We start from the raw sequence: 24,369 nt of genomic DNA, 5'->3' as shown, positions 1-24,369 counted from the left end.
TATATTTATGCCTTCAAGCAACACTTCACCATAACAAAAAGAAACATGGAGGAATTTATTTCCATTTTGTGTTCATATTTGGTAGCATAGATTTGACAGCACGCTAAGATAATCAGGCAGGTTTCAGCACAACCAACAACGTTCTAGTACCAATTTATGTTTGTTCAGTGTTTAGATGAATTTAGACCCAGTTTGGCCCCAAAACCAACACATTCAGTCACCCTTAGACCAACAGTCAGCCATATTGAAGCTGCACTGTAGCGAGACTTCATTTTCACATATAGCAGACCATTTTAATGTGTGTTTTTTAATATGAAGCCGTTTGGTTCATGTGGACAGAATTGAGAGCAGCTGAATTTTTACAACCACCCTCCTATGATCTCACTGCTTTCATAGATAAAAAGCAATAACTCACAATTTCAACTCATGCACAGTTAATTCATCTCATCCTGAATGCTGAATAATTTATTGACTCTCATATAAGGGGCAGCATCTTTTACAATCGCCAGTGCAGTATAAATTTTAGTTGATGTGGACACTAAGAGAATTCTGAATTTCTGAAACAAAGATGCTATTTTACTGAGGACAGACAACAGAGGACTGGGAAAAGACGCAAATGCTGCAACCCACAACTTCACTTGATACAATTAATTCCTCTCATCCAGAGCTCTGCGGCTGCTGTTTAATACAGAAATTCAAAAGGGGCATATTTTAAAACCGGATTTCTCAAACACAGACATGTACAGAGGAGAAACACAGGGTCGGTTTAGTCTAAATATAGCTGATGTGGACAGTAGGGCTGCTTTGAGAGATCAGGGGAATTCTCTGTGCTGCTGAAACAAACATGTAATTTAGCAGAGGACAGAAAACAGATGAGGACAGTACTATGAGAGAAATGACGGAACAATAATATACAATTGAACATCTCAACATCGTGTATATTTTTTTTTGTTTGGTTTTTATATGAAATCATGTTTTAAAATTGTTATTAAAAAAATTGTAAATGGACATCCCAAAAAAAGTTTTCTTTTTTTTTTATAGCTTGATTAGCTAATTGAACATATATTATTGGAAAACAGATTTTTCTAAAAAAAAAAAAAAAAAAAAAAAGGGAAAATAAGTATAAGTTGTTTTGAGAGACACTTTTCTTTTATTGAATAGTTCAAAGCTTATTTAAAAGTTTTACAGAAAAACTAGTTTCTATCCTCTGTTGATATACAAATACATGGCATAGATGAAACTAAAAATCTCATTTATTTGTTGGTTTTCAAGGATTCATCCATCCATCTTTAGAACCCGCTGTATCCCTTTTGGGGTCACAGGGTTGCTGGAGCCAACCCTGCTACTTTTGGGCGAAGGCGGAATACACACTAAACTAATCAGATTCACAATATCACACTTGCTTGCTCACATGAACACATGATAATGCACAATTAAGAGTTACCAATTAACCTATGAAGCACGTTACACCATCATGCAGCACTGATTCAAGGGTTCAAGGGCCTTTATTGCCATTTCACCATAGGTTGAAATGAAAGTAGTAACTCTGGTCCCGAGCCAGCCAATAACCAAACAGTAAAAAAAAAAAAAAACTATTCAAAGTTTGCTGTTTCCCCATTTCTAGTGTTTCAAGTTTGCCGGCCTGCTGCAGTGGTTTTGTTTTTAGTTATTAAAGACCTTGTTCCTGGAACCCCCTGCTTCCTCCCCTCTACACCTGGGTACTCCCCCAACCCCAACTGTAACAATATTGCTAAAAAGACAACAGAAATATAAATATAAAGACAAAATATGACCAAGACATGTTTGTAAAAAAAATTATCTTTTTTTTCTTCTTATTGACAAAAAAGTTTGTGTTTAAAAATATTTTAACGTCTTTGGCAACTGTGTTCAAACATATGTGAATATATTTATACTCCATTTCAGTTCCAACATTTCTTTCTTATGTATTTTTGTTTTTTGTCATTTTCTGCTGCAGATTTTTTCTCTTTCTGCTCATAATTGATTTTCCACTCTTTGAAATTCTGTCATTGTGACCTTTAGTCTTTGCTTTTCAGCTTCCTTGTCTGAAATTGCCCTGTTTTTCCCGTGTCTGCTCCCCTGTTTGCCTTCCTCCACCAAGCGCCTGCATGCCTGTTGTGGGTGTAGTGTGTAATAGGATGGCACAGTAGGTGAGATTAAATTAGTCTAGTGTACGGGGATTACAACCCACTCCAAACCAGATCCCCTCCCTCTCTCTGTAATCCAGCTCTAATGAATACATCATGGCTGACACAGCAGATAAAACCGCCAGCAAGGCTCCTTCGTCCCAACATCATTTCCACATGAAAAGGAGACAAACAGAGACATCCTCTAAACTTCAGCTGTCTGAGGATGCTGCGTCAGTGTCTGGAAATCGCTTTTTCACGCCTTATATGTTTCAGTTGAGGTTTGTTAAAAAAAAAAAGAGTAGTTAGCGGTGAGAAAATGCCAAAAATCAAATCAAATGACGTGTGCTTCAAATGCCTAATCAACACTGTTCTGTGTTCGCTTTGATCACTAAAAGCTCCGCAAATTCAAACAGAGAAGATATTACCTGATGGTATTGGTGGCAACTCATTTACTGATGTCCCAGAGCGATACTAAAAAATGAATTAAACATGAATGAAAGTCGAACTTTAGGCAAAAGAAAAAATCTGAGCAGGGATAAATGTCAAACCAAAGCCAGTCAGCAACATTTTTAAGTGGAAACTGACGATAAAAACACTTACTACAGATGAATTATAAATCACCACGTACTGAAAACCTCTGTCAAAACCTCAGCAGTAAAGCAAAGTCAAGTACCAGTTCTGCAATCCTAACATACAACTTCCATCCCCCCCCCCAGGCTTCATTAAAAATTCAGCAAGCCTCTTAGCAACAAATCAATAAATTAGTAAACCAATTCTGCGGTGTCCCCTTAATAAACAGTCTGTGAATTGTAACAAAAGCTGGAATGGACCAAACACACCAGAGCCCCAGAGTAAGCAAACTGTGGTTGCTGGTGTCAGAAATATTGTCAACAATATTGTCAACGTTAACGTAAAGATTAATCTAGAGAAGCTAAAGTGAGCTGGTTTAGATCACAAAGTTACCATTAGTGAGACAGTACAACACATGACAATGTTGTGATGGCTGCTTTCAGATCACCAAAAGGCCAGATTAGATTAAGTTTTAAAGTCTATAATTAAAAATTCAAAATGTACTCACTTCACAGTTATTTTTTCATGTCACCCTGACCTGTCCTGAAATTTGAGAGAAGGCTTTTACACTTTTAGAAGTCTTGACACGTGATCCGGGAAGACACTTGTACACAGCTAAACATTAGTCAGAAGCACCAGTTTTGGGGTCATTAGCAGTCATCAATAAAAGTTTCTTTAAGCATTAGGGCTGATTTCCCCTGGTATGTTTACAGCATTTGTGTCTATTGCAGTAACACAAAGAAATGGAGCATTCATTCATCAGTCAAAATGTTTACTTTGCCTCTGTCATGTCTCCATCGTGTCTGCGTCTGATGTTCATCCCTCTGCAACACAATGCAAGCGTTACACAGGAATTCTATTTTCACTCTGTTGACATGTCAATGTCACAGCAAAAAGCAGGAGATACAGGAAATAAAAATAAAAATAAAATATGTCAAATTTAATTTTATATTTTAGGTGACGTGGACACACAATAACGCATGCCAGTGGATAACATCGGTTTCCATTTTCACTATGGATGATGACAGTTTAATTTTGGAAGTGCAAAAACATAACCTTATTAATGAAACAAAATACATTCATTTTACAAGGCCTTAGTGAGGAAAAAGACAGCATGGGGCTTTGCCAAAGTTTTGGATAAATTACTCGACATGGGGGTGGCAGGACAAACCACTCCTATGGAAGCCAGAGAGGAGGGGGGTCAGACCAGAGACGCAATGGAGACAATATAAACTATTTTTTATTTTATTTTATTTAACCTTTATTTAACCAGGAAAGTCCCATTGAGATTAAAAACCTCTTTTACAAGGGAGACCTGGCCAAGAGGCAACTAACTAACTAACTAACTGATGGTTATGAGACGGATTGCTCACGCAACCCAAGGGAGACGCACCGCGAAGGACCAGTGTAAATCTGGCGTTAGTAAAAGTACCTCAGCTACAAGAACCACTGTTTTAATATTAACAGCAGCACCAATAATACAACTCTTTGAAATGCATATTTTTGATTCTTTCCACTCTACTGTTCCCCCCCAATATAAAATGTTCAAGCTCCGCCCCTGACCAGAAGGCAGGCAAGGATCTCATCAAAATTATATTTCAATCATTTTGACATTTTTTCATCAGCACCCCAATAAAGACATTTTAATTTAAGGAAAAAAATGTCTTATTAAATTTCTTTTTTTTTAATGTCCCTCTTCATTGTATGAAGAAACGATTTTCTCTGTAGGTTTTAAATCAATTTCCACTGCAGGTCATGAGTTTGATCATTTACTCAGCCAATATCTTATTTGATACCCGCAGGAATTCTGTCTCATCCAGTCAATCACACTGAGAGCCGTAATGAGATAATTCACTTTTCTGAGTTGAATTTATTTCTATATGCGATCCCTCTGCTTACTCACTATTCTCCAGTGCAGATTCAGTTTCATAACAAGGTTTGTTTTATGAGTCTTTGTTACCAGTTCTCGTTCTAGAGCGGTCAATTTGAGCATCAGCCATTTTTTTGATTGAGGCCACAACCATCTTATCTTGGTCTACTATATGAGGTCAAAGGTAACTCTAAACTATTTATCGGGTTAATAAAAGGGACATAAACACACATGGAGTAAATGAAAAGAAACTTTAAAGGGTACATTTCGTCCATCTGTTTAAGAAGTAAGGTTTTCTGTGTTTTTTTATTTTATTTAAATCTTTTTTCCCACCTGTTCATTTTTTGTAAAATTGAGTCTCCCATTTTTGGGCTCCTCTACCCTCTTCTACTTACAAGAGCAGACCTGTCAATCTTTCTAATGGTTAACTCCCCAAATCAACTCAACGTATTCTCCTCCAAATCCTGACAGCACGTCTACATGATCCCCTCCTAGACACCGAATGGGATGACCCTTATCCGCACAGTCTGAATCAAACAGTCTGGGACTTGAAGCCTAGCTGAGGGTGTGACACTCCATACTAACAGTTTCCTGAAGGAGCACAGGTTCCTGCAGCTCAACCTCACACATGCACCACGACCAAAAGATGCACTTTTGATAGAAGGAGCTGTTAAATTCTGCACCTGTGAGTTTGCAACTTCACCACCGTGATCCTCAAAAGAGAACAGAAAGGAAAGCAGACACAAAAGTATTATTGTTGACACTTCTGTCTGGCAGCCAGTTCTTCCTCTTAACCCTTATTTTACTCTGCTGCTGCTGCTGCTTTTATGGCTGATTCCCCTGAAAATGCTGAGTGTGGTCTTTGATCAGAAGCAGACGCTCAAGTAACGAGTTCAGGGACTCAGCATCAGAGGATCTTTAATTGGGTTTACCACGGCGGGATCTATGCTTATTTCCTGTTTGTGTGGCAGGGTACACACAGATTTGTTTGTGTTTGTTTCTGTTCATATCTCTGTGTTTGATGAGCAGGATGACAGACAAAACGCCCTGGGGCTATGACAGATGGCTGATGAGCGATGGGTGAGCTCCTGCATGGAGTTCATTCCAACACAACGCAAGCTTTTTACCTAAAACACACAACAAACAGGTTCGAAGGAACCAACACGTATGTAACAGTACCGTCCTAGTAAAAATGAGCAACAGATCTATCTGAGCTGGCATTAAAGATTAACTCCAGTGTAAATTGTGTTTTTAACAGGTTTTTTTGGCAGTTTTTGCACTGGTAATACTATGTTGGGGATGTGAGGGGCTGTAAGCTAGCAGGAGACAGTGCAAACGGATGGATGACGGGATGTGGAGGTGGGCTTACTCTGCTCAGAGGTGAATTTCTAATAAACTCCTGCCGCTCTGCAGATACTATGTCCCAAAAAATGACACGATTTTTTTTATTTTGGCTAAAAACAGCATAATTACATTTAAAAGACCACTGAGAACACTTTGATCATAGATCAAAAGATAAGGGAAAGTGCAGTTTTGTTTTCAGTGTTAATCATTTTCATGTCAAAATCCGACTTTCAGTCAGGAAATATATCTTCTAGAAATCTTTTTTGCAGTGGATGATGTTCTTTTGACCTTGACCCTTCACCATATGCCCTAGTCAATACTATTAGACATATGTGTAAAAATATTCAAATTGCTTTACCTCTCCAATGGACATAAATGCTGCTCTTTTCTGTCCTTTTTCACACGGCCAACTCAATAATCCTCTTTTTTTCCTTCAGGATCCCAGTCGCTCTTTCCTGCTAAACATACGTAAATCCCTGTTTCCATCCATCCATCTTTTTGATGGAACAGCTCAATTATCCCATCAAAGGGGGAACGTTACATTCTGCACCATTCTGTAGCAAAAGTAATCATGGACCTGAAGTCTGGTTTACATCAGAATTCCCGCCACACTAGTGGCTCCGCTGACAGTCCTGAAATTCAGCCGCCGCTGCAGCATAAAGCAGTGCGAACATGATGATAATGTGCACAGCAGCAGATCTCTGGGAGCGTTCTTTCTGCACAAAGAATCCACACACACAGTCATTCACACCAACACACCCTTCTCAGCAGTAGCCATATCTTGATCCATTATCTGATTGTGTGCAGCACAGGGTGTTTATGGATATTGTGCAGATGGTAACAAGTCATTGTCAGGCACAGTTTCTCCGCTCCCTTCCAACTCCCTTGACGGGGTTCATCTGGGACAAGCTCCAGGCAACTGAGACACGGAGGGAAGGAGGGAGGAAGAACATGCTCACCACCTCTGAGCACTTGTATGGACTGAATTGAGTCATTGTGCTATCTGTAATAATCCTGTTAGGACAATTTTATTCTTTTATAAAACATGTTCCATCAGGATGGGCCAAGCCCCCAGGTTCCAGAAAAAGCTTCAGGTTTGTGCATCATTATCACCACTGGTGGAAGGTTCTTTTCATCTGAAGTAGAAACAGACATCCAACATGCCATAGTGCCTGACAGCGAGCATCTGTATGGCAGAAAGCCAGGTGAGCGCCTCCTTCTCGTTGGCACACCTCTACAGTCTGCTGTGTGCTGCCACACCCATAATTTTACCCCTGACATCTTCAGAATAAAGATAACTTTTCCTGTTAATATAAAAGCCCATATTTCCTTTTCATCTCCTCATTTGTTGCTTTTTTATTTGCTTTCCTTTTCCTTTTAACTCTTGAGATTAATATTATCATGCTACAATGGCAAAGAACAGACTCACTGCAGCTACAGGAGACAAAACTGAAAGACATTTGGTCAGGAAACTGCTGTGGTCTGGTTTGCTGTTTTCAGCACTACAAGGCTGAGTTTAATGCGCCGGAGAAATGAAAAATTCTCCATGAGCATCACAATCAAAGCCCACACTTATAGCAGGACAACTGGTCGAGAGGAAAAGATGCATATCAAGCTAAAATATTCTGGAGGAAGAGTATAAAAAACTCAAGGAGGTGAAGGTTCATTTAACTTTTTAGGCTAATGCAGCAGGAAGGATGCTGCAGATATTAATATTTACAAATGATCACAAGATTTTAGTCAACTTTAAAATTTTAAAACCTCTAAAATATGTTTTACACATACATGTTTATTATTAATCGGAAAATATAACCATCAGAATTCTCACATATTAATATTCAGCTGAATATTAATATTAATGTCAGAGGAGACCCTGTTGCATGCAGACAAATCCATGAACAAGAAAAAAGCATTTGCTCTCTAAAGCTTCATTCCAACAGGTTATATGCTATGGTTAGCCTATTTTAAGTAGTTATCATAAAATAATTAATATTTATAGCATCCCAAACATTTTAAATGTGATTGTTTTCTGTTTTTTTAAGATTAATAATATTTCAATAGCTGTTTAAGTGAATTTTAGAGGTCACACCTTCGTTTAAGCCAAAGATGACAAGCCACCTCAACCTCACACCTTAATTAATTCCCTCACTAACATTCTGTTTTCAGTTAATGACAAACTGCCCCGTGTCATCCCTAAAAAATCCTCTTACCTCCACGATGAGCCTCCTCTCCTCTGACGACTCCCAGCACCTTTCCTTTCCTTGCTCCCTTCCTTATCTACTTGTGTCCTTTCTTCCTCTTTTCTGTGAAATTGATTGCGCCCCTCTTCTCTCTGCTGATGCTGCAGTGATAGAAAAACACACCCTGCTTCAGCTGTGCTTTCTCCCTCCCTCCCTGACTCTTATTGGCTGCCCGTTGGAGGTGACATCACCCCTCTTTCTCTGCCTGCCTCTCCTCCTGGCTCCTCTGTTCCCACCCTCTCCGTCTCCTCACCTTTCTCTCCTTGCTTTCTGACCATTGCTGTACTGTGCCTTCTCTTTTTTTTCTTTTTCCTGCACACATGGAGGATTATCACGTCCAGCAGCTCCTTTTTTCCATTCTCACTCTCACTCATGCAGTGTCTTGCATAATAATGTAAAGCCGGCATGTTGCCCATTGCCCTTGAGCAATTCTTCTCTGTTGTTCTGCCACTCTATTCTAGGAGTTAATTAATGGAAGAAACAATAGCTCGAGTGGAACTCATATCTATAAGCTTCAATGGGTTTGAATTTTAATTCACTGGATTATGAAAAATTTAGATTATCAACACAATCAATGGTCTCATTGGGATGAAGGTTATATAACTGTTGACTAAATATGTGTCAGGATTGTTTATACACAGCTCAAAGATGCCCTGATATCAGAGTAATAAAGAGCTGTGTAGTCCCGGGATTGTCCGTGTTTGTTGTCGTGACAAGATAACCCAATTGTTAAATGTCATTGGAAAGCTGGGGGGGGGCAGCACACAGGATGAGAGAGATCTTTTACTTTACATGCTTTTATGTCATGCACTACGATTAATAGTAATTGATGTTTCTGTCAGTCATCTGTGCTTCGCCTGCAGCTCATCCAAAATTCAAAAATGCAAAACTCAGCTCTCATTTGCTTTGAAAGAGCTGTGCCTGTGAACCGGGACTTTCTAATGCAAACGCGTCTCGGTTCCTTTTTTCCGCCAAAAAAACCCTTTAGATCCTCTAAACAATTACCAGGCTCAATTTCACACTCTTAAACTTTAAGACTAACCTTCTTTACTCATTGCATGAAGACTGTTGAACATTCTACATCTCTTGTTTTTAAGATGCCATTTACCACTGTTAACAATTATAGTAGATATATTTTTGAGTCTGTAGAGCCCCTGAGCAAATATGAATAAACAATGAAGAATTCCATGAATAGAATATTCAGTGAACAAGTAACCTTTTATGGGTTTTCTAGACACTGTCTTTTATTTGCGTTTTATCATCTCACACAGAATAAAAAGTCTCTGTCAACAAACGCAGTCAACCAATTAGCGCAGTTAAACGCTCCTAAAATAAAGCTAAAAAACTAGGGCAGCTGCAAGTCCAGTCAGGAAACCCCATTCCAATGATCTGCTCTTGGTTGTTCCCGCACCTCTTTAGCCTGAGGGGGCCAGTGTGCCCATCTGCTACTGCTGTGTGAGGAACTCGTTGGCATTTAGACAAATGATGTAAATGACCGATGGTGCCATCAAGGTGAGACTGACATTTTTTTTTCTAGAGAAGCTTGAAGGTTAAACAAAAGTTCAGAAGTTAAAGTCCCACTCCGATCATCATTTGATCTATTTCAAAAGAGTTCCCATTGGTCTTTTAATTATAATTATGTCGTTTTTAGCCAAAATTTAAAAAGAAAATCTTGTTGTTTTCTAGGATCTGCAGAGCAGTAGTAGTCTGTTAGAAATTTTCTTCCGAGTTGTTGGCAGTACTATTGGCAAGGAGTAACCCTGCCACCACATCCCATCATCCATTTGTTTACATTCTCTTCACCCCTCACAACCCCAACCTAACTTTACCAATGCAACAAAAATACCGAGCAATATCCGAGCTATCCAGTCGTACAATTTGGAACCAGATGCCAACTCGAACAAGGAAAACGATATTTGTGTACAAGTGGAGGCATCAGAATGGAGCAGAGTAGGGAGTTCGTGGCTTCAACATCACTGCTACAAGCTTTCTCAAACAGCATTTTTTCCTCTCCTCCTGATTCATAATGATTTGAACAAAGAAATACTCAGAAATGCAGGTTTAAGCTTAATTTTCTTCATTTATGTCCTCCACCAAGAGAAAAATGCCATCATGTTTTTGGTGTTCTTTTGTTAGAAACCGCAAAAACACCATTTTCATTGGAGGGGTTCTTTAAGGTCAAACAATGAAACTGGGAAAAAGCAAATGTAATGAAACATATAATAATAGGACAAATGTTGCTACGTTCTGAAAGACTACCATGGAAACCAAAAGACCTCAACAAAATCTTTCTCTGGAGAGTAATTAACACTAATTATGCTTTTTACATGTAATTTCATCCAGAACTGCTTCTGTTCAGAGCAGTCAGTGCTGCAGTAAACTCAGTTGTAAGTGGAAGATGTGAAAAAATGGACACAAATTTTTCTGAAATTGATCTGTTGAGATAATCGACCTTTTTTCTCTCCTCACAGAAAACTTGCATGTCTGTTGAATCTGTGAGAGGAGACCTTTCCTTAGAAGTCACTCCATTATATCTACTGGCCAGGCTTTTACTAACAACCCCTCTCATAAGAGACATTTGTGCTACCTCTCCTTTCAAAGAGCTCGCCATTTACTCTCCTTTGTGCTCGGCCGAACCGTAAGTGAGTCAGCTGGCAGACTGGCAGGAGGGATGGAATGATCTATGAGGCAGGAGAGAGGTGCGGCACTTCCGAAAGAACAACTTAAAGGCCTGACTTGCAGGAAAAACATTGAGTCAGCAAAAGACAAAGAGAGAAAGGGAAACAATTCCATCAGCTTAAAAAGCTAAGAGACACGGGGAGTGTATGGCAAATGGCTGCAGCGAGAGTGTGGACATCCAGGATGAAGAGGAGCACAGAGATGGAAAGCACAAGGCATTAAAGCTGCTAGTGGGAGAAGGATGGTACATTATCAATAGTCCACACATAGTTACAAATACAGCTGTAAGTTATAGAGTTGTACTTGTACAGATATTCATGCACACATGAAGACAGGATTCCTTTTCTCAGCTAATTCATCAAGCTTACGCAAAGTTCATCATAGGCTCTCCGCCATGTAGAAATATACCAAAATCAGTTTGTTCCAATGGATTAGGATCAAAAAACAACTACTACTGTATCTTCTGTTATAAATTAAAATTGAAGATGAAGATTAAAATAAAACTCTTAATTGGTGAAATAATTCAAAACTCTGTGTTTCTTCACTCATGGACACCTTTTTACAACTTTTTATGATTTCTTTTTTCAAATCAAATAAAGTTGAGATTTCTGGATTGCGTCTGGCTAAATAATTTAAAATTTTAGTCTTCTTTAGTCTTCAACTGCTTTGAGAGTCTTAGAAAAAAAAAAGAATTTGAGGTAGAAAGTATGGGTGACATAAAAAGGAGGTTTTAAAGGACGAAAAATGAGATGTGAAATGAACGCTTCTTTTCTCCCACATTGCAGATGCACTGTTAATTGTTGATGCTGCTTGCTTTGAAGATCCATTGATCTGTGTAAAGTCATTTGGTGGGCAGAAGGTCACGCAGCTGCTTCTGACCTGGCGCTAATCACTCACTAACTGAAGGGAAATAAGTAATTAGGTTTCCTGCCATGCTACGACTGGGTGCAGGATTTGACCAGCACTTCAGTCAGCACAGCATACCTTATTAAGCATGTTTGCCAAATGTTAATAGCTATGGGTCAACCTCAGACAAAGGAGGTGTGGTTTACCAAAGGTACAGTAGCTTTTACCTTTGCTAGAGAGAAAAAAAACAGAAAAGGTTCTGCAGAATCTTTTGTTTTATGAATGCTTAAAATTAGGCTTACTTTTACACGTTTTTAAAGGCTCTACGTAGAAGTCAGATCCCATCAGGAATGTTTGTTGAATAACCTGTTAGCATTTTGCAATCATTGCTGCTCACTAATTTTATTTTATTTTTCAGCAGCCCTACTTCTTCAACTAATAACCTTCAGTGGTCGACCTTATTGCATGATCTCTAAGGTGACTTTTCTAGAAATACTGGTTTGTCTTTTCTAAAATGCCACAAGGTGCCCACTGGTGTCCCACAGAGGGGAGGCAAAGGTGAGGCTAAGGGGATGTGAAATGGAGAGGTAATAAAGACTACGACCTTTACAGAAGCCTGACTGTCACTTCCTGTTTGTGTGCGGGATGTCTGGCCTCTACACTTCTGTGTATGAATGTGGACTTTGCCTTATTCCCCGAAAAACACAAATGCTCCATGTTGGCTCATGAAGGATGGAAAAAAGCCAAAAAAGACCAGTCAGTCGACAAACAAGCTGTGCGACAAACTTTTGCTGCCCTCCTCGTCAGAGTTCGTCTGAGCAGGGATGGCAGTCTAATCTGGAGGTGATGACAAAACCTGACAGATTCCAAACAGCACATAACACCCTCCCTAAGCTGTCAGGCTGCTGTCAAAACTCTGGGCTGCTCCTGTCCACCTTGATACATCAGGCTGTTTTTTCTTCCAAACCTATTAAAGCTCACAACATTTTCTGCAAGAACATCCTATAATAGAGAAGTGTGAGAAAACACAAATCATTGAATTCTAAATCTTTTCTGTGATATTTGCATTTGAAAAGTCTGCAGGGAATAAACCAGGCAAGACACCGTGTAAATAACAGCTGGTTTCTCATACAAATTAAGCCATCTTTATTAATTAGATGCATTAATTTCCTGGGCTGCCCCTTTTGATTGGGTAAGTGCTTAATGTTTTCTGCAAATGACAGAAATGGAAACTGTCCTCAAATTTCTCTCCCTCTGCACTAAATAGAAAGATCAGACCTTTTACTCTAATGAACTGAAAGACGTGTGTTGCTCATTTGAGATCTGCTCTGAAGAAGCACTTTATTACGTTGCTTTGTGACTGCTTCACCGCTGTGATTTATCCCACATCCGCCGAAGGCCGCAGGAGTAGAACATATTACCCTAAGAGCTTTCCGGCTCCTACACTAAGTTGTCAACATTAATGAACTTCAGTAGCCCTCATATCCTCCACAGCTCCGCATCCAGGGAAGGTAAATCATCATAGCTGCACTTTTCTTTATCAAACGCTTTTTCATGAATGTTTTAATGGATCAAAATAGCAACGAAGGTTTCAGTTTAATGCACTCAAAAGCAATCAAGGGGTCACGCTGACAGCAATAATCATTCTCCTTTTACATGCACAGATAACATTTTTTATTACTTTCTTTTGACGTAATAAATCTAAAAAACTTTTAAAGCTGAATCATAGTTTGACTTCTTATTCCCAGTCCTTAAGGGTTAAAGGGTGGGGCTGAAAATGTCCAGTCCAAGACAGCACTCAAGAGTTTTTTCATTTCCTGACCCACTCTTCTAAATTCATCTTCTTCTAAAGCCAAAAACATGCTTCATGGGTTAATTTGTCACTCTAAATTGCCCCTATAGGTGTGAGTGTGAGAGTGCATGGGTGTGATTTGTGGCCCTGTGACAGACTGGCGAAATGTCCGAGATGTCCCACGAGTGGCAGAAATAGGCTCCGGTAGCTCCGTGACCCCAAATGGGACAAAACGGGTTTAGAAGATGAATGGATGAAGGATGATGAGGGATCAAAATTCAGGAGTGAGACTAGAAAAGTACTATTTTGTTTATGTATAATGGGCATTGAATGCACAGTAGAAACTTCAAAATACTCCTTAAAGTTTAGTTTGTTGCTACCAAAGCCAAATAACTCAGCATTGGAAGAAAAACAGTGACACCCAATTATGAAGAAAAAAGAAAGAGAAAATTTTTTTCTAGAATAAAGTTGGAATTTTTTTTAAAAATAGCAGATGTCTACAAAAGAAAATCTACATTTGTTACTCTGCAAGTACCTCCCAAAGCATTTTTTATAATGGAATTACTAATAACACATCTATAAAAAAAATGATTTGAACAATTTAAAAAAAAATCTTTTTTACTATTTCAAGATTTGAGATCTATTTATTGTTAAATATGCGATCTAGTTTAGGGTGAAGTTTCTGCCCTTTTGGACCCCGCTGAACATATCCAGAAAAATAAACAAAATGAAATGACACAATATGAATATAGAAAAAAGTACAAATAGTAAAAAAAAATGGCAAAAAAATTTATGATATATACTTCAGTGAGAAAAACTGGCTATATGAAAAAATGGTTGAAAGGCGAGCAAACAGAGGAACAAAGCCTGTAGTTGGGTTAGGAGAGCTAAAGCCAGCAGGGAGGTGAGTCTCCAAACTTCTTTCTTTTCTGTTGGTCTGAAAAACTGAATTTCCGGACGTGTGGATGCTGTATAGGTCAAGCATGGGCTAACAGAACATTACATAACATTTTTTTTTTTCGTAATAGTCTCCGGATCATGAAAACTATGAAAAACAATAAACTACATGAACTCAGTAGGGGTGTGATTATATAAACTTGCTTCTTCCTACTCCTTTTCAAGCAATAAATCAAGCTCTATATGACTTTAAGTAATGATCACTATATTTAATTAATCAAATATTACTAAAGTGTGTTTTTGTTTGTTTGATTTTTTTCTATGCACTACATTATTTCTGTTATGAGTTTGATAAACCTGTGTGATTTTTTTTATTGTATTGACTGAAAAGTAATGCTTGGAATCAAATCTAATCAAAATCTACATATTGAAACAACATTTGTGGTACAAAAATGTTCTTAAAAATTGTGCATTGACTGTATAATACCAAGAATAATAATACAACTACCACTACTACTACTACTACAGTAATCGTGCTAAAAACAGTCATGGGAATAATAAAAGCAACAATAACAACAATAATAAAATAAAATTACTTATTTCTTTATTTTTTAATTATCTGTACATTTGCTAATACCCATCATTAACTGGTCCTTTTGTGAATATAAAGTAGAACCTTTAGATGGGAAGAACAAGGATAAAAAGAACAGGTTTTGCTGCACAAAACCAAAAAGTCCCATTTGCAGATTATTAAACTAAATTTTGCATTTCATTTAGAAATGTAAGGCTCCAAAGTTTTAAGAAAGACAATATTGCTACAGTCTCTGGTTCAAGAGTGGTTTGACAGAACTAATGCAGTGATATAAAGGGTGTTAGAACACTTATGACCCATCTTTTGACTGTTTTTATACCATATATTCATTTTTTTAAATGATATATTCCTATATAATATAGAAATGTTTTTTTTTTGCAGAGCATTTTCCTGATGTTTTTTTTTTTAGATACAGCCCTATTTACAATGCAACTTCTTTTTTGAAGAAATTTCTTTAAAAAAATGTAAATCAACAAATAGGTCATAAAGTAACCTTTTGTAAACTATCTTCCACTAATGATATGTAAAATATTTGCATTATTGGACATTTATAGGTCACAGAAGAACGTGGGCTTCAGAAACGGGGGACGTTTTTCACGGTAGGGTGCATTTTTTTCCACAGAACACCAGCATAATGCAACGCAACAGTTGCATTGTTGAGTGATGTTTTTTTCCCCATCTTAAAGGGGTTAGGCTGGCCAACTCAGTGAAAAACCAGGGGGGCTGAAATCTCTACATGAAAGCGCTGTAATTTCATTTATCACGCCTCGGCACGCAGCAAATCAGACGGAGAGGCTCCCTGTTCTGCTGGTTGCAGGTTTCCAGGAGGAGCGCGTGGGGGAGGGTCAAAGAGGCAGCAGAACACCGGGGAGGTGGTGTTAGGGCGGGGTCCTCAAGTGGAAGAAAATCAATCAGCACGTGAAGGAAGATGGACAAACGGGGGGAGATAGAAGGAATGACAGATTTAAAGATGCAGGATGAATAATTGAATAGCAGGGGGAGTGGAAATGGTACCAGTAGGTTTTGGTATTCATTATACTAAGGTCTCTTCTTGTCCTGTCAGTTTATCTGACCGTCCTATGTTGTGGGCTCAGAAAGCAGCTATGGGATATATTTAAGCTCTGCAATAACATAAATCCCAAAAACATTGGTCATATTTAGAGCTGTTGATAAAAAATGACAAAATTAAAAAACATGTGACAACCTGAGGAACTCATTCATTTATAATTAGGCCTACAATCTGATGCAAAAGAAGTAGTTACAGCGTAGGCATTAATAAACTTTGAGTAACTCATAATTACAAGACTAACGACCCAAAACTGTTCAAAGCAGCAAGACCTTAGCGATTAAAGGAAAACCTTTTTCTGCCTGTGGTTAGTCTTTCTGAAGCTTTTTAATTTTTTTAAATTTAATTCTTAGGTAATTTAATTTGTAATCAATCTGAAATCACAATATTTTTAAGTAAGAGATTACTTCAAATAATCAGTGATCTTTAATTTATTACAGTTTGGGATCATTTTACCTTTTTCTTTTTTAAGACTCAAGTTTTTCTTTAGAGAAGTTGTATTAAAAAGTAGATTTTTACATCATTGTAAAAATAACAATGATCCTTTTCAAAACTAATTTGAACCAAACACGTGGCAGATTGAACACATTTATCTTCAAACCTTAATAAATTCCCTTTTTTTTGGAGAAAAATCCACTGAACAGTTCTTTTTTTGGTTGTTTGTTGAGCACGGCTGTGAAGAAATTTTCATAAATTTTTGTTGTTTAAAAATTGAAGCTTTGTGAGTTTTGGAAACCTGAATCAAGTAGAGAAAAAGTCCAAATGAGTTTTTAACCAAACACCCTTCTGTCTAGACTGACTACATATGAAGACTCGGTGAATCCGTGGATTCTGTTTGGTTTGGTTGTAAAAGCTTATTGGTGCCTCAAAATAATGTATAGTGTACCCTTATTTTATGTACTACTACAGCAATACAGTATCTGCAGTGCAACATACAACAGGAAGGTTTAGAAGAATTTAAACTGTTTTGGATGTTCCTGTTCCCTAAATTAAAAATGTATAGAGGTTTGCATCTTTCATTCCTCCCAATTGGGATAACAAATGAGATGAAATCATATAAACTGCTTAGACGCCTTTCCTTCTTCTGCCTCAGTATTTCCCATAAATCCATTTTAGCTGCAGATTGACAACCTAAACCTGTCTGATAAGATTTGAAGCTTCTTTTTCAGAATTGGTTTACAATGTTGCTACAATGATGTGAACACAGGTCCCCAATCTGTTCTTTATAAACTAAGTGTGTGTTGCATTATTCAGTGTTCTTGTGTTGAATGTTGTTTGTCAACCTGGCCAGTTGCTATAGTTTATTACCGTCACATTGTCCCATTCTAATAGAAATCGTTCTAATATGAAAAATCAATGATGAATCTGACTTCCTATGAATTTTCATTAGTTTAAAAGAGCTTTTTTGCTAAATGTGTGACTGTTTCTTCTTCAGGGACCCTTGGGATGAATATTTTGGGATGGCATTAGAAATACAAATAATGTTTGGAATCAATTACAAAGATGCAGCTGAAGAAACGCTAAAACCTAATGAGCCCATTTGGACCAGTTTCATTTTTCGCAGAATCAAGCTAGAAGTTCTGTCTTTAACTTTAGAAACATCTCTCTCCACAGCTACACTTTATCCCTCAGGATGTGTTAAGAAACTGCTTTACTAATCTTACCTCGAGAAGCTTAGCATAATGCTTCAGCATTGCTCTGTTCAGTCACGTGTTGATGAACAGCCACATCAGTCAAAGTAGACAGGAACACCAACAACACAATCAGTGTGGAGGAAGTGATGCTGCTGTGAGCTACTGTTCCAGTGACTGCTTTAAAAAAAAAGCTCCGGACGATCTAGTACGACATATCTAAAAAATACTTTTTTTGTTGTTGGGCTTTTTTCCGACAGAATTCCCAATCATGCAGTAACGGGATAATTTGGATGAGACAAATCGGGTGCAGAAACCAGCTGAAACACTGTTGAGAGACAATATATGAAATTTGATGCATTTATTCATGTCAGTTATTCCACTCTGATTCAAAGGCTCAGGGCTGAGTCAGCGATTTAATAGCCAAAAATACTCTAGGATTTGTGGTTAGTTTTCTTAAAATCACCTTCAGCTTTTCTCTTCATATTTTTGTTCCATCCTTCCTTAAAAATGCCACAAAACTTCAAAAAGTGCAGTTTTCTGAATATCTCCAAAGCTTGTTGCTCTTACACCCCCCCCCCCCCCCAATAAAAATGTCAAGGCTTGCGAGGTCATAAATTTGCAACAAGAAACACAACAATTTTCCCCAAAGGTTTTATAACCATCCTGTTCAAACATTCTTTTTTTTCTTTTTACACAGCCAGAGAACAAAAAAGATTTTACATAATAAACTCCCAAACCTTTTGTACAGATAAATCAAACTAAATGAAGAAAACATTTTATATTAGTCCATGTCTTATCCTCTGAACCTTTTTGCTTGCATTTGCCATAAATTGGGAAGGGAGACACAAATGTGTCAGAATGAAGCTCTGTGTTGTTCGCATGTCAATCAGTCTATTTCACTTGCTGATTCCTTTCTGCTTTATATAGAGTAGAAACCAGCAAGACTAGGCCATACAACGGATAATCCAGAACTGTCTAGAATGGTGGGTGAATGTTCAGAGGCTGTCAGTGTCAATGCATCAGGAATAGGCAAATCTAAATTAGGTGTATGCATGTCTGCGTCTGTTGAGTCTTGTGGTTTAAGCCAATCCGAATCCCTCTGAGCATTCCTGAATGGCCAACAGCAGCATATGTCTCAGCTTCTCGTAGCTCTCATAGGCTGGAAGGTCCAGCTGGTTAAAGCTGAAGGGAAAGAAATAAAGAAAGTTGTTGTATTTATGGCTTGTTGCAGCATTTGTCAGGTTGCTTTAAACCATCTAAACATTTACCAGGTGTGAGCAGATGGTAGACGGTCTGTTGACCGGTCGTCACGGTGGATTTGGAATTTCTGAATGCCATTCATTCCCTCCAGCGCAGCAAAGCCCTGGAGTGGAACCTTGGATGTGCCGGTGACAAACTGCAGGAACTTGGCCCGGTCTGCCTGATCGAAAGAGCGCAAGGCCCTCCAAAACCACTGGATCTAACATGTGAAGCAGAAACAAAGTAGTACAAATGAGAAAAATATACTTTTTTTTTCTGAATGAAAGAAATTGTTAAAAAAAACATCCGAACAAATAATCAAAACCAGCAGAATAAATCAAGTCTGGCGTTTTGCTTCTTCATGGCATTAAATCTCCGCCAAGAGCTCCATGGAGATTCTCAGTCATCCAGGTCATGACAGGACTCTAATCTTCAGGGCAACTGGGCGTAAATTTTGCCCCAAGGAACCGAATTCTGTGAAGCTTTGCCAAGTCATGTCCAAAGTTAAGTTTTACCAGTCAGGTCTGCTAAAATGTTTTACAACTAAACCAGACGATGCCAGTTCCACTTCTTCAAATAAACAAAAGGGTATGGATTCAGTTCACCAGCAATACAAATGTAATTTAAAGTTTACAGCTTAGCAGTTCTTATGAATAAACTTAATTTTGTTTTTCCTCACATTTCCTCTTTTTATTCTGTGCTCATAATCAAGACCGGCACTTCTATCCATAAAGGTAATCAAATAAAAGAACTATTGATCCTCTTTTCTTGAGAGTTGAACTCCACGACTGGATGCCAGTTTAACATAAACACCTTTTTTGTTTCAAAGCCACTGGGTAACAGAACAACTAAATGCTGACTCATAATTAGACCGATCAATTAAGAATCTGTACTAGTTTAGGAGGTTTTAAAAAACCCATCATACCTGAATGGAGCTGGACTGGTATTTATGATATTCAGTGTTGGCCTTCAGATCATCAATGTCAATGGTGGGCAGGCCAGAAATGAGCAACTCCAGCTCCTGCTCGGTGAAGATGGAGATCAGCCTCTTCGGTATGATCTCATAGAATCCTTCCAGAAAGGCTGCCAGCTGTTTGCGAATTGCCCCTGGAAAATAAATCCAAGTGTAAATATTAGCATTTGGCATAAAACTGCTACTCCTTTAAATGAGTATTAATTAAGACTGCGGAGAGGAAAATCCAAAGCGCTACGGCTTCATTAAAGGGTACAGCTGAAGCCGTTTGGTTCCAGAAACATCTCTGTGCCAAATATTTGACATAAGACTGCTGCCACCTACTGCCACACTTCAGAACAGTCAAACAGAAAACACTCATCTAACCAGTAATTAATACAATTTGCATGAGCACATCCTATTGGTTTACATGTGAAACTTGAAATGGAAACAAACTCGCCTGTCATTTTCATCTGGCACACCAGATGAACATATTCTTTTTTGTTTTCCTCTGTGACAAGAATGTTCGCTCCATTTGGCTTCAGGTCTCTCACTTCACAAACTCCGAACTCCTGGACCTGCAAAACAACAAAATATGAGCAATGATTTCCTTTCCCGCTGAACAGATTCGTCATGTGATCAAACAACTGCATATTGAAAGAAAATAGGAGCACAGACCTCAGTGCTGAATGTCAGCTCATAGCCCAGTGTAGAGACGTCATTTTCCAGCAAGTACACTAAACCTTGGAAGAATGGATAATCCTCACTTTCCATGTCTGTGTACCTGATGAAACCAAGACCACGCCCATAAATTAATTCACACCACCCCACAACAACATTTCAATTCATCGATATAAGCAAAACCTGCTAGCTGCTGAAATACCTGACACTCTTGCCCAGAATGTGTTTGTAGAAGCTGCGTGTGAAGTAGCACTCCAGTAGCCGGTTGTCATAAACCGCCTTGGCGACAACGCGGCCCACAAACTTAAAGTAGCTGAGGTGGTTGGGATTGCAGTGAGAGGAGGGGTTTATGGTGTAGGTGACCCTGTCTCCAGGTGAAGTGCGGAAAAGAGCATACATAGGATTGAACATCTCCCTGGAGATGATCATGTACCACTCCCTCAGCAGACCACCAGCATCCTGGCCCTCCTCTCCTTCAAACACAATGTACCTGAAAGAGATCATGAGTAAAGTTCTGTGAGTGATTTAGAACAGAAGAAACTAAAGTAAAAAAAAAGCAATGAAGCTTACAGCCTGTTCTTCATGTCTTCTGGGCTCTTGCGGTGCAATTCTCTGTAGGAGTCCTCAAACACATGATCTCGTCTCACATGCACAGCCATGTCCTCCTTCCTGAGGCCTTCATCCAGCCGTTCTAACTCCTGGCGGAAGTACCTGCGGAGTGACACAGCATAAGCGACATACAGGATCTAGATGTCAACACACAAAGTGGAGCTGAAAAACAATCCCCATACTTTCTCTTCACGTCAAAGTCCAGAATGCGAATGTAGTCAACCAGAACTGCGAAAGGCCCGTCAGCCAAGTGGGTGGTAGACTGCCGTAAGATTTGATTGAGGACTGTACGGTGAGTTTCTAAAAACCAGAAAGAGCCTCATTGTAAACAGAAAATGCCTTTAAAAAGTAAAAGGTGTATTTATTCTCCAGTTAGCATCACACTCACCAGCAAAGCGCAGGAATTTCTGAGTGTCTGGTGGCAAGTTTGAAGAAATATGCATGGAGGATGGTTCTCTGGAAAAGAATGGGTCAAGGGATGATGGAGTGGCGGGTGTGAGAGGTGCTGGTGACAGAGGGGGGGGTTCGTCTTTGATGTGCGACAGCTGGCTCTCCCGTGTGTCCCTGACAGGAGGTTTGCTCTCACGTTCAGTGGCATGGACCAGAAAGAAAGCCTCTACAGCGGGCTGGAGAACTGGACCACCAAAAGGATACAATCAGTTATGGAAACACAATCAAGTTACAAACTAACACAAGATAGTTTGAAATAATTTTTCAAAAACAAAGCCACCTACCCAGTACAGCATGCTGGTCATGGGACTCTTCCAGTTCTTTTAGGCACTCCCCAAGCATGTCCCATAGTTCATCCAACAGCAGCTGCTCACTGAGCAGAGGAAGATCTGGGAGTCTCTCCTCAGCCTCAGTCTGACTGTTTCCCTCCTCATCTAGAGAACAGATTGTTTTTTTTAATTGTATGCAACAATTCACCCCGTCACGTATCACGTTTTAAATAAAACAAGCCATCTGATTGTTGTAGATCTGCTATTGAAAAGGTTAACTTTTTTTACTTCAATATTTACAATTTTTAGGATAAATATATAAAGATAGAGACTGACTAACTGTTTTAAGTGGATATGGTGGAATTATGGATTCATGTACAAAATATGATGGGAAGAGAAACGGAAAAACACACCAGAAAATAAGCGGGGGCTTTACATTATTACTAATAAGCTGAGTGGTAATGGTTAATACCCAGAGGTGCAGAGTCCTGCTCTATGGGAGACGGCTGGTCCACATCCATTGGAGAATCGTCTCTCTGCGCTGCCTGGGATTCCGGCAATGACTGCACTTCAGACTAAAAAGAGCAAACCAGACATGAATGAGGAAAAACTACAAAGAGTTCAAGCAAACACGGCCATGCACATCACATTCCCATGATCCACTGACAGGGGAAGTATTTGGAAGGGCAGATAGGGGGAGAAGCATGAAGCAAAACCAGACAGCAAACCGGTATCCTCAGTGCAGGCGGCAACCCAATATTTGGTGTACAGCTGGTCAAACGACCTCAGTTTAATTAAAAGCTTTATTCTTCAACTTTGATCAAACTATTGAAGTCATTAGAGGAAAATGTAGCATTTTTTTTTCCTTCTAGCTTTTAAAAAGATTTTTTCCAATTTACAACTAAGCTGTGGCTTTGCATGGGTGAAAATACCATTTTGAAAAAAATTCCATCATAACAAATAGCACAAGTGTAGGTTATAAAGAATTAAATAATACGTTTTAAAATATTTCTTCTTTATCATTAGTTATAAAGCTTATCAGAGGCCAGTTGTCCAATGTCGAGTTATTAAAACCTCATTCATGAATTTGGATCAGGTTCAGTGCTTGGGGGTCAGGTGATGCCTTCAGATTTGTGGTAGGAACAAACTGCTGGAAGGCAGTTTCTTGCTGGTGATCATAAATTTTACTACACCTAAAATAATTAATTGCATCCAGAAAAATACAGCATGCTGTTTGATTTACAACCTTTTCCAAGAATATAAGTTAGACCTAAGGCAACAGCAGAGATATATCAGATAAATAATTTAAAACACTGATTCATTAGCACCTTTTTCTTTGTTTTGGTAATAATAGCCACATAAATCCGATCACAGAGCAAGAGTTGAGTTAGCAAATGGGGGATGGCAGCACACTGCAACACTGGATAAGAAAAGTTAAACTCTCTTCTAAAGACCCTACAGTGAACAGACTTCAACAAAGAGTCAAATCAGACATTACAGCCAATTTTTGCCAGCAGGTGACCACTGCTGTTTAAATCTAAAGTTTTTCGTCATTTCAATGGCCTCCTGCGGTAAAAATGATGAGGTGAGAGTATGGCTGCTGTCAGTGTAGCCATGCTAACCGTAGCGGCGGCAGCCGTGCCAGCAGGGGTAGCAGCACCAGTGGGAGCATGGGAGGCAGCCACAGAGGGGCCGGCAGCCACGGCGGCAGAAGAGACGCTAGATGATGGTGTCTGCTGGAGCCGCCGGGCACGTTGCCCCTCTCTCACCATCTGGATGATGGCATCGGCCTCTGCTTCAAGCTGGCGCACTGCTGCCTGGATGCTGCTGGCTGAGCCCAAACTGGTAGAGCCTGGTTTAAAATAAAGGGACGAAGTCATGAGAGAGGCAATGTAGCCACAAAAATACTGCCCACTCAAATTAAAACTACTGCGGTCATCTAGCTTTTACCTAATCGCCCAGTCTGCTTGGCCTTTTTGTTGGCACGTCTGGTGTCCTCACGTAGCTGGATGATAACCTGCAGAACTCGCAGGAAAAACTTCTGTGTTGAAGTCTTTGACGTCAGTGAGCTCATACAGGGAAGCTGCAATTCACGGCCTCCAAGTGTGCGCTTTTGTGCAGCTACAATCACGACACTCTCAGACCCATCAAACCTATTAAACAACAAAAATGCACACAAGTTAAGAAACAATGCAGCTAGAACACAAAAACAGAAAGAGTTCGTTATCTTTGCCTGTGTGAAATGACTGTACTGGCTACTCCAAAACATCACTCGCTAACCTGCTGGTCATCTTGCCCTTCAACTTGGCTGATATAGAAGCATCATCAGGGGGTGCATCTGGTGAATGCGAGTCAGCATGTGCCCGTCTCTGCTGCTCCAAGTTGTACTCTCTAAGTTCAGCCAATAGTGTGCCTGAGCAGAGAGATGGAAAACAATGGTTTAAAGTCTGTTGGGAAAGTGTACTAATATAAAAAAATTACCAATAGTAAGA

The 24,369-nt window shown here is 39.1% G+C and overlaps 2 protein-coding genes across 14 annotated transcripts in view; both read right to left on the bottom strand.

Moving 5' to 3' along the window:
* The window catches only part of l1cam (L1 cell adhesion molecule), a 48,585-nt gene extending 40,280 nt beyond the window's left edge, over positions 1 to 8,305 (bottom strand). The window contains exon 1 of the mRNA XM_011477073.3: positions 8,142 to 8,305. The gene's annotated coding sequence lies outside the window, so the exon portion shown is untranslated. The remainder of the gene's footprint in view (positions 1 to 8,141) is intronic.
* Positions 8,306 to 18,020: 9,715 nt separating this feature from the next.
* The window catches only part of huwe1 (HECT, UBA and WWE domain containing 1, E3 ubiquitin protein ligase), a 39,137-nt gene continuing 32,788 nt past the window's right edge, over positions 18,021 to 24,369 (bottom strand). For 12 of the 13 annotated variants that reach the window (XM_023956580.1, XM_023956590.1, XM_023956585.1 and 9 more), the window contains 14 exons: positions 24,158 to 24,290; positions 23,828 to 24,030; positions 23,500 to 23,729; positions 22,350 to 22,452; positions 21,893 to 22,042; positions 21,547 to 21,792; positions 21,341 to 21,458; positions 21,120 to 21,260; positions 20,752 to 21,039; positions 20,547 to 20,652; positions 20,329 to 20,446; positions 19,842 to 20,023; positions 18,946 to 19,136; positions 18,021 to 18,859 (listed from right to left, as the gene is read on the bottom strand). In XM_023956580.1, the coding sequence (XP_023812348.1) occupies positions 18,757 to 18,859; positions 18,946 to 19,136; positions 19,842 to 20,023; positions 20,329 to 20,446; positions 20,547 to 20,652; positions 20,752 to 21,039; positions 21,120 to 21,260; positions 21,341 to 21,458; positions 21,547 to 21,792; positions 21,893 to 22,042; positions 22,350 to 22,452; positions 23,500 to 23,729; positions 23,828 to 24,030; positions 24,158 to 24,290 (2,312 nt within the window). In that variant the 3' untranslated portion in view covers positions 18,021 to 18,756. The remainder of the gene's footprint in view (positions 18,860 to 18,945; positions 19,137 to 19,841; positions 20,024 to 20,328; positions 20,447 to 20,546; positions 20,653 to 20,751; positions 21,040 to 21,119; positions 21,261 to 21,340; positions 21,459 to 21,546; positions 21,793 to 21,892; positions 22,043 to 22,349; positions 22,453 to 23,499; positions 23,730 to 23,827; positions 24,031 to 24,157; positions 24,291 to 24,369) is intronic. The other variant, XM_023956591.1, reaches the window with a different exon arrangement.

This window comes from Oryzias latipes, chromosome 7 (genome assembly GCF_002234675.1).
Source record: "Oryzias latipes chromosome 7, ASM223467v1".
Classification (NCBI taxonomy): domain Eukaryota; kingdom Metazoa; phylum Chordata; class Actinopteri; order Beloniformes; family Adrianichthyidae; genus Oryzias; species Oryzias latipes.
Note: the sequence above shows the minus strand (reverse complement) of the source record. Positions and strands in the feature narration are given on the sequence as shown.